Below are 14,901 nucleotides of genomic sequence, written 5' to 3'. Positions count from 1 at the left end.
AAAAAAAAATCGACGCCGAAGAAGGTTGTAGAGGAAGAAGAACCGTTTAGACCAGATCCTAAACAAAAGAAAGTCCATATCAACCCAAAAACTGGACATGTGGAAGCTATTCCTCAGAAGAAGAGACCAGCAGATGTTTAGACCAGATCCTAAACAAAAGAAAGTCCATATCAACCCAAAAACTGGACATGTGGAAGCTATTCCTCACAAGAAGAGACCAGCAGACACACCACTTCTATCTGTGGTTCCTGCCAAAAAGAATGATTGTGCAACTTCTCCAATGCACCCTTCCTCTCCTTCACCTTCTTCCTCTCCTATCCCTCCTTACATTTCACCTACAGTTTCTCCTGTTCAATCTCCTGCATCATCCAGACCCTCCAGGATTTCGCGGTTTGCCACGAAATCGGCACTTTTGTAGAAATCGCCGCATTTTTACAAAAGATAATGCATGCCGGTATATCCTGGGGGGTCTGACTTTTATACTATCGCACAACTTCCTATGATGTGTCTGGAAAAAGTACATTTATTCACATTTTGTCCTGAATTTTGACCCTCTGTCCTGAATTTTTAGCATTACCGTCTTGAATTTGCACCCATGCCATGTTGGCCACCCTATTCTGGAAACGAGAGCTGTGCAGTTTAGAGTGGGCGTGGAGGTGCAATGCAATGCAGTGCGGGGATGTGCGCTGGAACCGAGACCCGTGAAGGCAGCAGGGAGCTGTGACAGATGCTCATGTGGAAACGAGAGCTGTACCATGTAGAGTGGGCGTGGAGGTGCGATGCAGTGCAGGGATGTGTGGTGGACAGAGTTATCTATGACAGAGTTTGAGGATACAGACGGTGATAGGGGGTCATCTGTCAGAAAGACAGAGCAGTGAGGGGCGACGCTGTGGGCGATCATTCCCTCAGATTAATTTTGCTCGGCTGGAGACAATTAACAATTCGCTGTTGAAGGGGGCGGTGGTGCACCTTGCCCTTGACCCTGTGTGCATCAGACACATGCCTGAGCGGAGGGAGAGGCAGGGTGTCGCAGCCCGGGAGGGGAAGAGGGGTGTCTCTGATCTCCTGCTCTTTGGTTTCTTGAGAGTTGTCTGAAGTGATTTCATGTCAGCCCGGGGAGAGGGGAGATCATACGGAAGGACAGGGATACTGACATCTGATCCTGCTGCTCAGAACGTTAACATCCTGTAGCTCGCAGCATCTGCCTGCTCAAAGCCCTCTGAGCGCCGGCAGACACAGATCTCGGAATCCCACAACTGACAGAACATGCAGTCTACAGCACGCTACAGCTCACCGAATGCAAACGCCCACAGCACCTCACAGCAATCCAGGCATCCTGTAGTTTGCAGCTTCCAACAGCTCCGAGCACTACATCACAACAGCATCAACATCATTGATCTCACACAGCATGCAGTTCCTACCAACCCACAGCTCTCAGCATCTTGCAGCTCACAAAATCCCCCGACTCACGGCTACTTACATCCCAAAGATTATAAAAAATATATATATTCTTTTATAGGTGTGTGTGTGTGAGCTTGTGTGCATGAAGACTGTTCTTTTCTGTGGCTTGAAACATTTTTAAAACTCATTGTTTTGCCGGGCTACTCGTCTTCCAAAGTGTCTTAACTGCAGCATTCAAACCATTATTGTGTGGGTCTCGTTTCATTCGAGAACATCACACTGTCTTGATTGAGGTCATCCACTGCATTCAAGAGGCTAAACACACGTGACCATTCTGTCTTAGCCTACATCTGCTCTGACTCTTCACTTAGGACCTCTGGCAGTGACCTCTTGGTTCTTCTCTATCTCTCTTGTCAAACATATCTCGTTCAAGTCTGTAAAATGAATAGACATATTAGTATTTACCATGATATTCACCTTGTTGGGCCCCTAGATTAATTGCTCCTACCGTCACCACAAGTGCGATTTTCCTTTTTTTTTTTTTTTACAAACAAAGCAAACATTTTATGGAAATGATACACTGCTTGAGAGTGTGCACCTTCTTGATAAAGGAATATAATTTTTCATTGGTACCTACTATCCTCTTCTGTGACTGTTCCTCAATGGCTCAGGCTCTGCAGGGTGGCAAAAGGTGCGGAACGTTGATGTTTAACCAAAACGTTATCTTCCAATGGTGTGAGCAGAGCTCTCTAGTTTACAAGCCCATAGGTGAGTGAGTCATACATACCAAGATTTTTCTTTGGGTTTTGGAACTTGTGGTTCGTTTACCCTATTATAACTACAGAGCTAACAATCCCAACATGCAAAGTGAAAATCTGGACTAGTTGATAATTCAAGCACGGACCTGGAAACCTTTTGAGCCCTGATGGGACTTGTGGTCCCAGGGTGCACCACCACTGAATTGGGCACAGCTGCTGCATTGGGGAGGCGCTGACACCGAGATATAAAGCACCGCCTTGCCGCACGCAACGCGGGACGCCTGTAATGCTGTTTTGCTGCCCTGGGCTGCTGACGGGCAGTCTTTTGCTTTTCGAGGGAAACAAAGTGTCTACATTGTAAATAAACCAAATATACATAGCTTCATGTTGTTAAATAACTAAAAAAACTAAGATATCTGTGTTTGTTGTAGGAAATATGGCCAAATAAAATGCCGCAAAATATCCGCTAAATTTCCATATTTTTGCCGCTAAATTTGGTAATCCATGCCGCTATATCCTGGGGGGTCTGATCATCACACCACACTGATGAGGAGTATGATCTAGGTGGGGGGAATGACATACCAGAGCCACATGCATACCCTGTAGATGAAGATATCAATCTAGATGCATATCCTAGAGATGACGATTTATGACTTCCCACCACACAATGTGGCAGACATTCCTGATCCTCAGTCCTACCCAACAAAACCTTCCCCTCCAGAAGATAGTATTGGGTTTAATCATCTCTTAAATAGAGCTGCCCTTTACCACGGGGTTTCAATGCACTCTGATGCCATTGAGGAGGATTTTTTACTTGATATATTTGAGCAGTCACAAAGGTCTACGCAAATACTACCCATGATCAAAGGAGTCATTAAACATGCTCCAGAAATATTTAAAGACCCGGTACGTTGTAGAGTGTTAAATCCAAGAATAGAAAAGAAATATAGACCAGCACCATCTGATCCAGTCTATATTAAGGGACATCTGCCACTAGACTCTTTAGTAGTGTCTAATGCACGGAAAATAACTAATTCCCAGACTTCTGGTGACACGCCCCACCTGACAAAGAATCCAAGGTTATTGATGCGTCAGGGAAACTGATTGCTGCGCAGGCTACAAATATATGGCGCATAGCAAATACACAAGCCCTGCTCTCACGCTATGACAGGGCCCACTACGATCAAATAGAAAAATTGCTGGAGCACCTCCCAGATCAATACAAAGATCAGGCAACAGAGCTCATACAAGAAGGAAAATTAATATCCAATGCCTCAATTAAATGTGCACTAGATGTAGCTGACACAGCATCCATAGCAGTCAATACTAGTGTTATACTCAGACGTTATGCGTGGTTACGCATTTCAGGGTTTAAGACAGAGGTGCAGACTACCATCTTGAACGAGCCCTTCAATCAAAACCAATTGTTTCGGCCGGAAGTAGACACTACACTAGAAAAAATGAAAACAGACACTGCTAAGTCTATGGGTGCATTACAATTCACACAGACTAGAAGTTCTTTTCGACGCTCCTTTTATAGAGAAGGCTCTAAGCAAACCGGTGCAGATGCAACATCATCTTTCAAAACGCACACACAGACCTCCTCTAGCAAAGGCTACTTTAGAGGAGGATATAGAGGCAATAATAATAAGGGAAGAGGTAGAGGTAACAACAACAACCGCTCCTCTTCCACTCCCAAACAGTGACTTCCCTCTGCTTCCCCTACAGCATTCCACCCCTTTGGGGGGCAGATTATCACAGTTCCTGCCTGTCTGGAATTCCATCACAACAGACAGGTTGGTGAGACATATTAGCCAACATGGCTGCTGCCTAGAACTCGCAGCAACCCCCCAAACATACCACCCAGGCAGCGTCCAATGTCTATAGACCATATGACTCTGCTTCAACAGGAAGTTCTAGCACTTCTACAGAAGGATGCTATTCAATTAGTTCCCTTAAAAGAACAGGGAACAGGAGTTTATTCCCTGTACTTTCTAATCCCCAAGAAAGACGGGACACTACGGTCAATTCTCGACCTCAGGCCCCTCAACCATTACATACAATCAGATCATTTTCACATGATCACTCTGCAACAAGTACTCCCACTGCTGCAAAAAGGCGATTTTCTTTCAACACTAGACCTAAAAGACGCCTACTTTCACATTCCTATACATCCTGCTCACAGGAAGTATTTAAGGTTTGTCATACAAGGACAGCCCTATCAGTTCAAGTTCCTTCCATTCGGGGTCACAACAGCACCACGAGTGTTCACAAAGTGCTTAGCAGTAGTAGCGGCACATCTCAGAAGACAACAGATACATGTCTTCCCTTACCTCGACGATTGGCTCATAAAGGCAAAATCATTCAGTCAATGTGTCCAACACACAAATCAAACAATTCAAACATTGCACAACTTGGGGTTCACAATAAACTACACCAAGTCGCACCTGCAGCCTTCGCATGTGCATCAGTATCTAGGAGCTACCATAGACACATCTACAGCTCTAGCGTATCCCAGTCCAGCCAGGATACAGAGCATTCAGACCTTAGTCTCCATTTTTCAACACCAGCAGTCTCTCCAAGCCAGAGTGTTCATGAGACAAATAGGCATGATGACGTCCTGCATCTTCATAGTTCCACATGCAAGACTGCAAATGCGCCCATTACAAGAATGTCTAGCACAACAGTGGAATCAGGCTCAGCTCACAGACCTGGTGTTGGTAGACAGCTGCACATATCGCTCTCTGCAATGGTGGAACACCAAAAACTTGACAAGAGGACGGCTGTTCCTAGAGCCTGTTCACAGATAGTGCTCACGACAGATGCATCCCTCACAGGATGGGGAGCCCATCTCTTACACTATACCACACAAGGCCAATGGAACAACCAACAAAAACTGTTCCATATCAACCATCTAGAGCTGCTAGCAATTTTCCTAGCACTCAAAACGTTTCAATTGCAAGTACAAAACAAAGCTGTCTTAATCCGGACGGACAATATGACAGCCATGTACTATATACAAAAACAGGGGGACACACACTCTCTGCAACTGTCCCAGCTCGCGCAGAACATTTGGAGATGGGCCATTCCTCAAAACATACACCTGACAGTAGAGCACCTTCCAGGAATTCACAATCAGATAGCAGATCTGTTGAGTCGACAGTCACAACAGATTCACGAATGGGAGATACATCCACAAGTTCTTCAGCCATTCTTCCAAATGTGGGGGCATCCACAGATAGATCTGTTTGCCACCCACGAAAAGGCAAAATGCCCAACCTTCGCCGCCAGGTTTCCACACCAACGGTCGGAAGGGAATGCGATATGGATGAACTGGTCAGGCAGATTTGCGTACACTTTTCCGCCTCTCCCACTCATTCCACTAGTAGTGCGCAAACTCAGCTAACAGTCTCTCAAACTAATACTAATAGCTCCCACAAGGGCACGTCAGCCGTGGTTCACCACACTACTAGATCTCTCACTGGTTCCACATCAAAAGTTACAGCTCACACCCTCCCTGTTAACACAGAAACATGGAGAAATAAGACACCCAGAACCAAGCCAACTGAATTTGGCGATCTGGCTCCTGAAGTCTTAGAGTTTGGTTACTTAAACCTGCCACCAGACTGTATGAACATCATTAAAGAAGCTAGAGAAAACCCACTACCAGAGCGTGTTATGCCGCCAAGTGGAAAATATTTGCAATATATTGTAACAATAATCACATTGATCCACTGGATGCTTCCATCCAAAATATCATTTGTTACCTTTTACATCTACAAAGGTCCAATTTAGCTTATTCTTCCATACACCTGCATCTGGCAGCAGTTGCAGCCTATTTACAGAATAAAGTGGTACAATAGGGCGTGGTGGTGATGGACGGAGCATCTGAACCAATCAAACACTCACACCCAGTCAACAGATCTGGGTTTAATCCATCACCGTTCTTTAGCCCACTCTGCCACCCCAGTTCAGACATGGCCATATGCAAATCAGTCTGACCCTGTGCCTCATGGGACCAGTCCAGCCCGAACTGCCAAGTCATGCCTTCCCTGGACCGGAAACCAGCTTCCGAGGACCGGTTTCTGGCATTTAAGCCGTCATCAGCCCGGCTTGCTTGAATCCAGTGGCAAAGTGAGCAAAGGACTCACGTCTGAGCTTACCCTGCCAACTTATGGCGAACAAAGTGGTACAAAAGGGGGTGGTGATGGACGGAGCATCTGAACCAATCAAACACTCACACCCAGTCAACAGATCTGGGTTTAATCCATCACCGTTCTTTAGCCCACTCTGCCACCCCAGTTCAGACATGGCCATATGCAAATCAGTCTGACCCTGTGGTTGAGGTAGACTGGTTTTTCAGGGGATGTCCAATCCACTCTTATAGACATGCCTTTTGATAACCGTCACCTATTTGGTGACAAGGCAGACAACGTGCTGGAGCGCTTTAAGGACTCTTGGGCTACGGCCAGATCCTTGTTCCTCTCCACCACCGGTACTGCGAAGTCTGCCTTTGGCCCCTTTCGTGGCTGCGGAAAGGGTGCCCCGCCACGTCCCGCCCAGAGCCACAGGCCAGCACAAGCTGTTGAGTCTCTACGCGGCCAGGGATGTGGGAACCAGCGCCCTGGGTCTGGGGGCCAGCTTGCCGGCCCGTCCACCACAGCCCCCTCTGCAACAACATCCAAACCCTCCAAGTCCAACCTTTCAGGGCCACCAAACAACAGTGGGTGACAGGATTTGCCATCACCTTCCCCACTGCCGCACCATCATGTCGGACAGGTGGGTTTTGCAAATAGTCCGAAGGGGCTACTCCCTCCCCTTCGAGACTACCGCTCCATTTATGCTACCTCAGTACCATCGCATGTCGGAGGATCATCTGGCCCTTCTCCATCAGGAAGTTTCGGCACTCCTGGCCAAGAAAGCCATCAAGCGCGTCCCTGTCCCAGAAGTAGGCCATGGTTGCTATTCCCACTACTTTCTGGTGCCCAAGAAGGACAAAGGCCTGCGTCCTATCTTTGATCTCGGGAACGTCAACCAGTTCAAAATGTTAACGCTCGCTCAGGTCCTGTCTGCCCTCAACCCTGGACACTGGATGGTAGCATTGGACTTGCAGGACGCTTACTTTCACATCCCCGTCCTGCTGGCCCACCGGCTTAACCTGAGGTTCACGGTAGCCCACGAGCACTTTCAGTTCACTGTGCTCTCCTTTGGCTTTACCTGCGCCCCTCAGGTGTTCACGAAAGTGATGGCGGTGGTCGCAGCTCATCAGCGCTGATCAGGGATTCCAGTTTTCCCCTACCTCGACGACTGGCTGTTGAAGGCGGGCTCGCCCCAGGCTGTCCTCTCCCACCTCGAAACTACGGCCGACCTCCTGAATTAGCTTGGGTTCTCCAGCAACATTCCGAAGACACACCTGACTCCCTCTCAGAAGCTCCTCTTCATGAGAGCGGTTCTGGAATCAATGCAGTTTCGTGTCTATCCTCCCGAACAGCGAGTTCAGGATATTCGGGCTATGATTCCGATCTTTCAGCCCCTATCCCGGGTTTCGGTCAGGATGACTCTCAGGCTACTGTGCCTGATGACCTCCGGCATCCTGCTGGTGGACCATGCCAGATGGCATTTGCGGGCTCTGCAGTGAGAGCTGAAGTTCCAGTGGGCACAACATCAGGGGAACCTGTCAGATTGCATCCAAATCTCGGAGGGCACTGCACAACAATTGCATTGGTGGTTAAGGAACCAGGATTAAGTCGACGGCAGATTCCTCGCACTTCCCCAACCAGAGTTCACAGTGGTGACCAATGCATCACTTCTGGGATGGGGCAGCCACGTGGGGGAGGCGGAGATAAGTGGCCTCTGGTGTCCGGCGGAGTCCAGGCTCCACATTAAACTTATGGAGCTTCAGCAATTCGTCTTGCACTCAAAGCATTCCTTCCCTTTGTCCGGGGAAGAGTAGTGCAGGTGTTCACGGACAACACCACCGCCATGTGGTACTGCAACAAACAAGGCGAGGGTGGGGTCGTGGACCCTACGTCAGGAGGCCCCCCGCCTCTGGACATGGCTGGAACATCAGTGCATATCCCTGGTGGGTCAACACCTGTCAGGTTCACTGAACGCCGCCAGGGTGGGCGAACTCCGCCGCAGGTGCATGATGAATCATGAATGGTGTCTTCACTCTGAGGTGGTGCAAGGTCTCTTTCAGCAGTGGGGAGAGCCTTGGTTAGATCTATTGCCACCAAAGACAACGCGCAATGTCAGTAATTCTGCGTGTTGGAATTTCCAAGGCGGCACTCGGTAGGCGACTCTTTTCGCCGTAAGTGGAGTTGCGGTCTTCTATACGCCTTTCCGCCTATACCACTTCTGCCCAGAGTGCTGAGGAAGATCAAGCGCGACCAGGCCAAAGTCATTTTTGTGGCTCCGAATTTGGCGCAAAGAGTCTGGTATCCAGAGCTGCTTAACATGGCCATTGATCCTCCGATCAGACTGCCTCTTCGAGATGATCTTCTGTCGCAGCAGCAGGGGACGGTCCTCCACCCGAACCTGTTCAGTCTCCACCTCTTTGCGTGGAGAATGAGCGACAGCAGTTGATGTCGTTTGACCTGCCTCTCGAAGTCTGATATGTTATCTTGGCAGCCAGGCGGCCCTCCACTAAAACGGTATACCCTGCAGATGGAACATGGTGCACAGCAAAGGCTGGGGATCCCCTTTCCGACCCTCTTTGAGGTTCTTTTGTTCCTCCTTCAAAGCCTGCTATTTGGCAAAGAAGGAGCCTCCAGTGGGACTGGGCGCCCATTCCATCAGGGCGACGGCAGCTACCACTGCTTTCGGACGGGGAGTCCCCCTTCATGACATCTGTCAGGCAGCTATGTGGGCATCGCTGCACACGTTCACCAAACATTACTGTCTGGTCAGCCAAGTCCGAAGAGACGTCTTCTTTGGCTGTTCTGTTCTCCAAGACTTTCTGGTGTGAACTTAGTTCGCAGACCCACCTCCGGGCTTGGTTTTGCTGGGGTATCTATTCTAAGGTAAGGAATCTATAACTAACTGTTTCTTTCAGATGAAGAAGTTACTTACCTTCGGTAACGATATATCTGTAAGAAATATAGGTTAGATATAGATTCCTTACCGCCCCACCTATCCTCCCTGTTCTGCTGACTGATTTCTAGGGTTAAGGACCAATCAGGGCCCTAGTTTTGTGCACTTGTGGTCAGTGTCTTGCATGGCTCTGTGCTTCTGGTGTGGAAAGTAGTGTACAGAACGGACGTCGCGCGAGGATGGAATCTAAGTAGTTACCATGACGTCATCCCGTCGACCGACGCCACCTTCCGAAGCACAGTTGTACTGCTGATGAAAGGCTTTGCGGATCCAGTCTGACGCCTGGGGGTAATTCTAAGGTCCGGAATCTAGAACTAACCTATGTTTCTTACAGATATATCATTACCAAAGGTAAGTTATTTGTTCTTTTGTGAGTCAAGTCATCTGCTCGAAATGTGCGAAATGTATTTCCCTATAGAAAGTGTTTCAATCAGTTCTCACTTTGCAGTTTCAGTGAAGTGTTCAATGTTCCATACATTCATACCCTTGCAGTGTCTCACTTAATTTAAATGTTGTTTCTGCAGAAAGATAATATTCTCATATAATGTGTTTTCTTTATGTAATTTAATGATTGTCACTTTTTTTATTTTTAGTTTACAGTCGTTAAACGAAGAACTCTCATCTTGTTTAAAAGATGATGGAAAGTCTGTTGTGGAAAGACAGGTAAAAGAGAAGTAGGCAATCCTTTTCAATGTAGTAGATGCATCTTTGTCTTCCTGTTCCACCCCTTCACCTAATCAAAGTAATTGGCACAAAAGAATATTCATGCAGCCTTTTCGTGAGGGTGGTCAGTGGTTACTGGACAGTGTCGGTTGTGTGCAATTTTGTTTACCACTGGTGTCCCAAGGCCACCACTACTAAGACCCTCCATTTGGAACCAAGTTATTCCCTTATGGCACACCCCTCTCCAGGGTCCAGATACTGTTTATTCTAGTAGGTGATGGGGGTTGAAACCCGGATACCACATGACATAATTAATACAACTCTGTACATTCAGTATCCAGCCAGTGCTTTGGCTTCAGACACATGTCCTGCAGGTCACAGAATGTGACCGCAAAATACTTGGACTCGCAGAGACATCTTCCGCTAAAAGCACAAGACATTCTACACATTATAATAGATGAATTATGTTGTCAGTTCTTGGTTCTACAGTTTGTCATACTATTTTATCTGACTTCTACACAGAAGAAGACCTTTACATGAGCTATTTTCAGCAGTGTCTACACATTTGATGTTGGTATTCTTCCTTAAAAACAGTACCCCGATCAGGAGCCCTAATTTCTGACAGTGAGTTAGGTGATGAGCTTATTATAGATGTCATCCTGCATTCACATGATTTCTGATTGCACGTGTGAGACAAGGACTCCTCAAAGGATGGCCACAGGAAGATAGGAATTGCAAGTATCTAGTGATGTTTCACACAGGGTGGTGACTTCCTTCAAATGCTGGAACAAGCAGAATGTTTTGCAGTAGACATCACTCAGTCCACAGGCCCAAGTAATAATCACAACTGATGTGTTCCGGACATTGCACACCTGCAGGGATTGACAAAATATGGACTGTGGCAGAAACAGTGTGCCTTAGTGTGTTCATATTAAACGCAGTGAGCGTATGACTGAAATCGTATTATACACTTGAAAACAGTGGTATAAATGCGAGGAGCGGAGGTAAAAAAAAAAAAGCCTAAAACTACAGTAATAATTACATTGTGTGTTATAGATGGGAATCATTTTTTCACCATGCCAACAACTTCAGGCTGAGAAAACCATGTAAACCAACTTAAGTTGCAATCTTATAGAATAGAAATATTTTACTCGTGGAAGACCGGCATGGATTTATTTGTGACAAAGAACATACAAAATGCCAACATTTCGTATTCAGGTTCCCACAGCTGGGAAATGTGCTAAGGTTAAAGTCATTATCTTTTCATTCATACTAGAAATTATTCAGAAGATCAAGACATCTGCTATTGCAGTTTATCTAATTGTAGGGCATAGGAGTTGTAGTTCACACAGATAAATGAGATACTTGTTGCACTGCACAAGAAATTTCAAGCACATCCCTGATTGTCGACTATAATAAAAAGGGATCTACTACTGATGTATGGCACAGTGAAGAACATATTATTTAATAGATAAGAATCTGATTTGTCTGTATTAAGCACTGTTTGGCAGCATGAACAGTATAATAGATGCAGTAAAATGGATCACAATCCTGTATTCTACTTATTAAGAACTTGGTAAAACAAAAAGAATGAGGACATCATTAAGAAGTTCAGCAGCATATCATTTAAATACTGTAGTAACAGAACCACCTTTTCAACAAGTATATATTGTTTTCTTGCCTCTTCTAGGTGGTGGTTTTTGTAATTTCATTCACTTTGCTTGGAAAAACAAGTGATTGTCACCCTTTGGCAATCAATGCTGCATTCATTTTGATGCATAGATCGAAGATGGTGCTAAACACATGTAACCTAGATTAATAATTAAGACTGATTCACAGTTTCATGTGAATCAAACCATTGAGTTACTAATCTTTGTTGTAGATGCGCAGGCTACTGCAGAATTCCCAGAGTAGTTGTATGCAAGCAGGAAATGATTTGTATCAGAGGAAAATAACACCAAGTGAACAGCAATCAGCAAAGCCAGACTCGTATGCATCACAGCATCTTACAGGAATATTGGGAACCTATTTCAAATCATAAGTAAAACATATTCCGGATGTGTTTGGAAAGCAACAATAGTCTGGCTCATACCAAGTCATCACCTTGCAGTTATGCATGCACATTATTATTATTATTTTTTTGCTACAACTTTTATTGCATTTGAGTTCACATTGAGGCCTGACCAGCCCGCTTATAAATGCATAATAATATTCAACACAAGTCTTGAAGATAGTAACTCGGAAAAAGAAAGTAAACCGGCACAGTCACTCAATAATGGCCCCCCCAGAGCCCACATGTCGTCAACAAGCTCCTAAATCAAGTATATTACTAAATAGTAGTGCATGTCCTCAAGGCCCAGTCCCGTATAATTATATTTCAATGTTAATTTGGGCTGTAGCAGGTTGTGCTGGTGCCAGAATTATAACCCAATAATCTGCCGATCTCTGCCATATCTGTTTTTGGGGCAGCCCCTGCCTGAAAGACGTCAGTCTCCAATCCCATGCAGTGATCCAGTGCTTTCATACATACTCCTACCAATAGTGGCGTATCTGCTTTCCACTTGTGGGCAATGCCCCTTTTGGCCAGCATAAGCTCCAAAAATAGAAGATGTCGCCTATAGTGATTTCCGACAGTTGCCTCAGTGCTAAGGATCGGCTTGGGGTCAAAAGGGATCTCCTAAGAGAGAACCTTATGCATGCACATTTTTGATGCATTACTGCTGAAGCACATTTATAGAAATGGGGTCTCTAGTTGGCAGCTGTATGCACCATGTCCAAGTAGGGACCACCGCTCTAGTCAGTGTCAGTCATACACCCACTAAATATAACCTGTGCTCAACCTCTGAGAGTGTGGAATAGAGCAGGCAGGCTATCTAAAGGTGGAAAGTACACACACACTCACAGTAACCTCATGAAAACACCACAAAAATACTCCACCCTGGTTTAAAAAAGACAATTTTATAAATAAATCGAGACCAAAAGGACAAAAATCCAATAAGTAGGAGTTGAATTATGAATTCTTAAAGAATAAAGAGTATAGCTCTTAGAAACAGTACGGTCCTTTAGGGTTTATCTGGTCGTGCTGGACAGGGGAAAGGTCATCAGTTCAGGCTGACTGCGATGGGGTGCAGGCCCGGGGACAGGAGCCACGCAGGCCCTGTGAACAAAGTACCTTGATCATGGTCACAACAGCGAGATGTCAGGTGCCGATGAGTAATGCTTACATTTTCTCCACACATTGATGGCGATGCGTCGATGAATAAGCACAGAGCCGAGATGCTTTGGATCCGAAGTGTGATGCAGTGGGTTTCTCCAAGCAGTCGAGGGGATAAATCGATCCCTCCACACTGCAGCAACAGCAATGTGCAGTTCTGATGAGTAGGGTTCTCGAGGCGATGCGTTGGTTCAGATAGTAATTCCCCAAACCTACTTCCACAACAGTCTATGTGCCGGTTCTGCTACACACAGACTAGAGATGCGTTGATTTCTCTGGTGCAGGTATCTGGGTCCACTTCCAGTGAACTATGCACAGGAGCAGGTATAGAGATTTTGATAACCCTGAGTCTCAAGCAATAGGAGGCAAGCCAGCAATCCCTTGGAGATCACTTTGGTTGCACAACAGTCCAGCTCTCCCTCAGCAGAGTCAGAGAGCTGCAGGGCAGCACAGCAGGAAAGCAGGTCTTCCAAATCTGTCAGTCCTTGATGCAGCACAGCAGTTCTTTTGACAAACTTTAGTTACAGGGCCAGATGTGTCTGATTTGGTAGGGTCAGAGCCGCAGTACTTTATACCCAGTTGTGCCTTTTGAAGTGTGGATGACTTCAAAGAAGGGTTTTTGACGTCACAGAAGCCATTTCTTCCCATCTCTGGCTCCGGGCGATCAGAGGGGGGAGGAGGTTGCGGGGAAATCAGCCCTTAGTGTAGGGACAGGGCACTGCCTATTCAGGTGGAAGTGTCAGCCCCTTCCTGCCCAGGAAGAGCTATCAGAATGCAGATATTTACTCAGACACATTTGATCTTCCTGTGTTTTTGGCTGTCTAGAGGAAATTAAAAAAGTGTAGCTATCGCGTACTGCAGACGTGTAGTGAAGATGACTGGCTGTGGACACAGCTGTAAGAGCAGAGAAATGTCCACTTTCTAAAAGTGGCATTTCTAAAACCATCATGTTAAATCCAACTTTATCAGTTAAGAAGATTTAAAATGACCATTCCAAAGATATAAAACGTGACACAGCTACTCCTTTTTCAACCAGAATTACAGTTTAAAATGTTATTCAGGAATTACCAATGTGACTCTTTGAGAGAGTAGGCCTCAGGGTAATGAAAAACTAATTTTGGGGGTAGTTACTACCAGGCCATACAAAACTGAACAGTACATGTCCTACCTTTTATTTAAACAGCACCCTGCCCTCTGGGCTACCTAGGGCCTACCTTAGGGGTGACACAAGTGTACTAAATGGGAGTTTAAGGCTTGGCAAAGGATTTTCAATGCCAAGTTGAAGTGGCAGTAGACCTGCATACACAGGCTCTGCAGTGGCAGGCCTGAGACATGTTTACAGGGCTACCGGTGTGGGTGGCACAATAAGGTGCTGCAGAGCTACTAGTAGCATTTAATATGTTGGCCTTGGGTATATCGTATACCACTTTACAAAGGACTTACAAGTAAATTCAATATTCTAATTGTGTTTACACCAATGTTACCATGTTTAGGGGAGAAACACAAGCATATCTGATAAAAAGCTAGCTACAGATTCCTCACCTTTGAATTTCCTAGGTGTTAGACTAGATCAGGAAGATTTTTCCTCGAGTAATAACCCGGCGTGCCTGTAGGTGGCGTTGGTCGGTTCTGCGTGATGTCATTTCATCGTCTGGGCTGTTGTGACATCCGCATCACCTATACAGGCTCCACCTCTGCATGCTGATGTCCGTTTTTATTTCTGCGCCAGCCAGCAGAGATCTGTGAAGAGAGCTATCCTCTGCCACTTTTTGA

At 46.1% G+C, this 14,901-nt stretch overlaps 1 protein-coding gene across 1 annotated transcript in view; it reads left to right on the top strand.

Moving 5' to 3' along the window:
• DNAJC2 (DnaJ heat shock protein family (Hsp40) member C2) overlaps positions 1-14,901 on the top strand; it is a 252,490-nt gene that overhangs the window by 133,694 nt on the left and 103,895 nt on the right. Inside the window, exon 12 of the mRNA XM_078679433.1 lies at positions 9,845-9,914. Coding sequence (XP_078535559.1) covers positions 9,845-9,914 — 70 coding nt within the window. The remainder of the gene's footprint in view (positions 1-9,844; positions 9,915-14,901) is intronic.

This window comes from Lissotriton helveticus, chromosome 1_1 (assembly GCF_964261635.1).
Source record: "Lissotriton helveticus chromosome 1_1, aLisHel1.1, whole genome shotgun sequence".
Taxonomy (NCBI): Eukaryota; Metazoa; Chordata; class Amphibia; order Caudata; family Salamandridae; genus Lissotriton; species Lissotriton helveticus.
The sequence above is the reverse complement of the archived record's forward strand: the minus strand, read 5'-3'. Positions and strand labels throughout refer to the sequence as shown.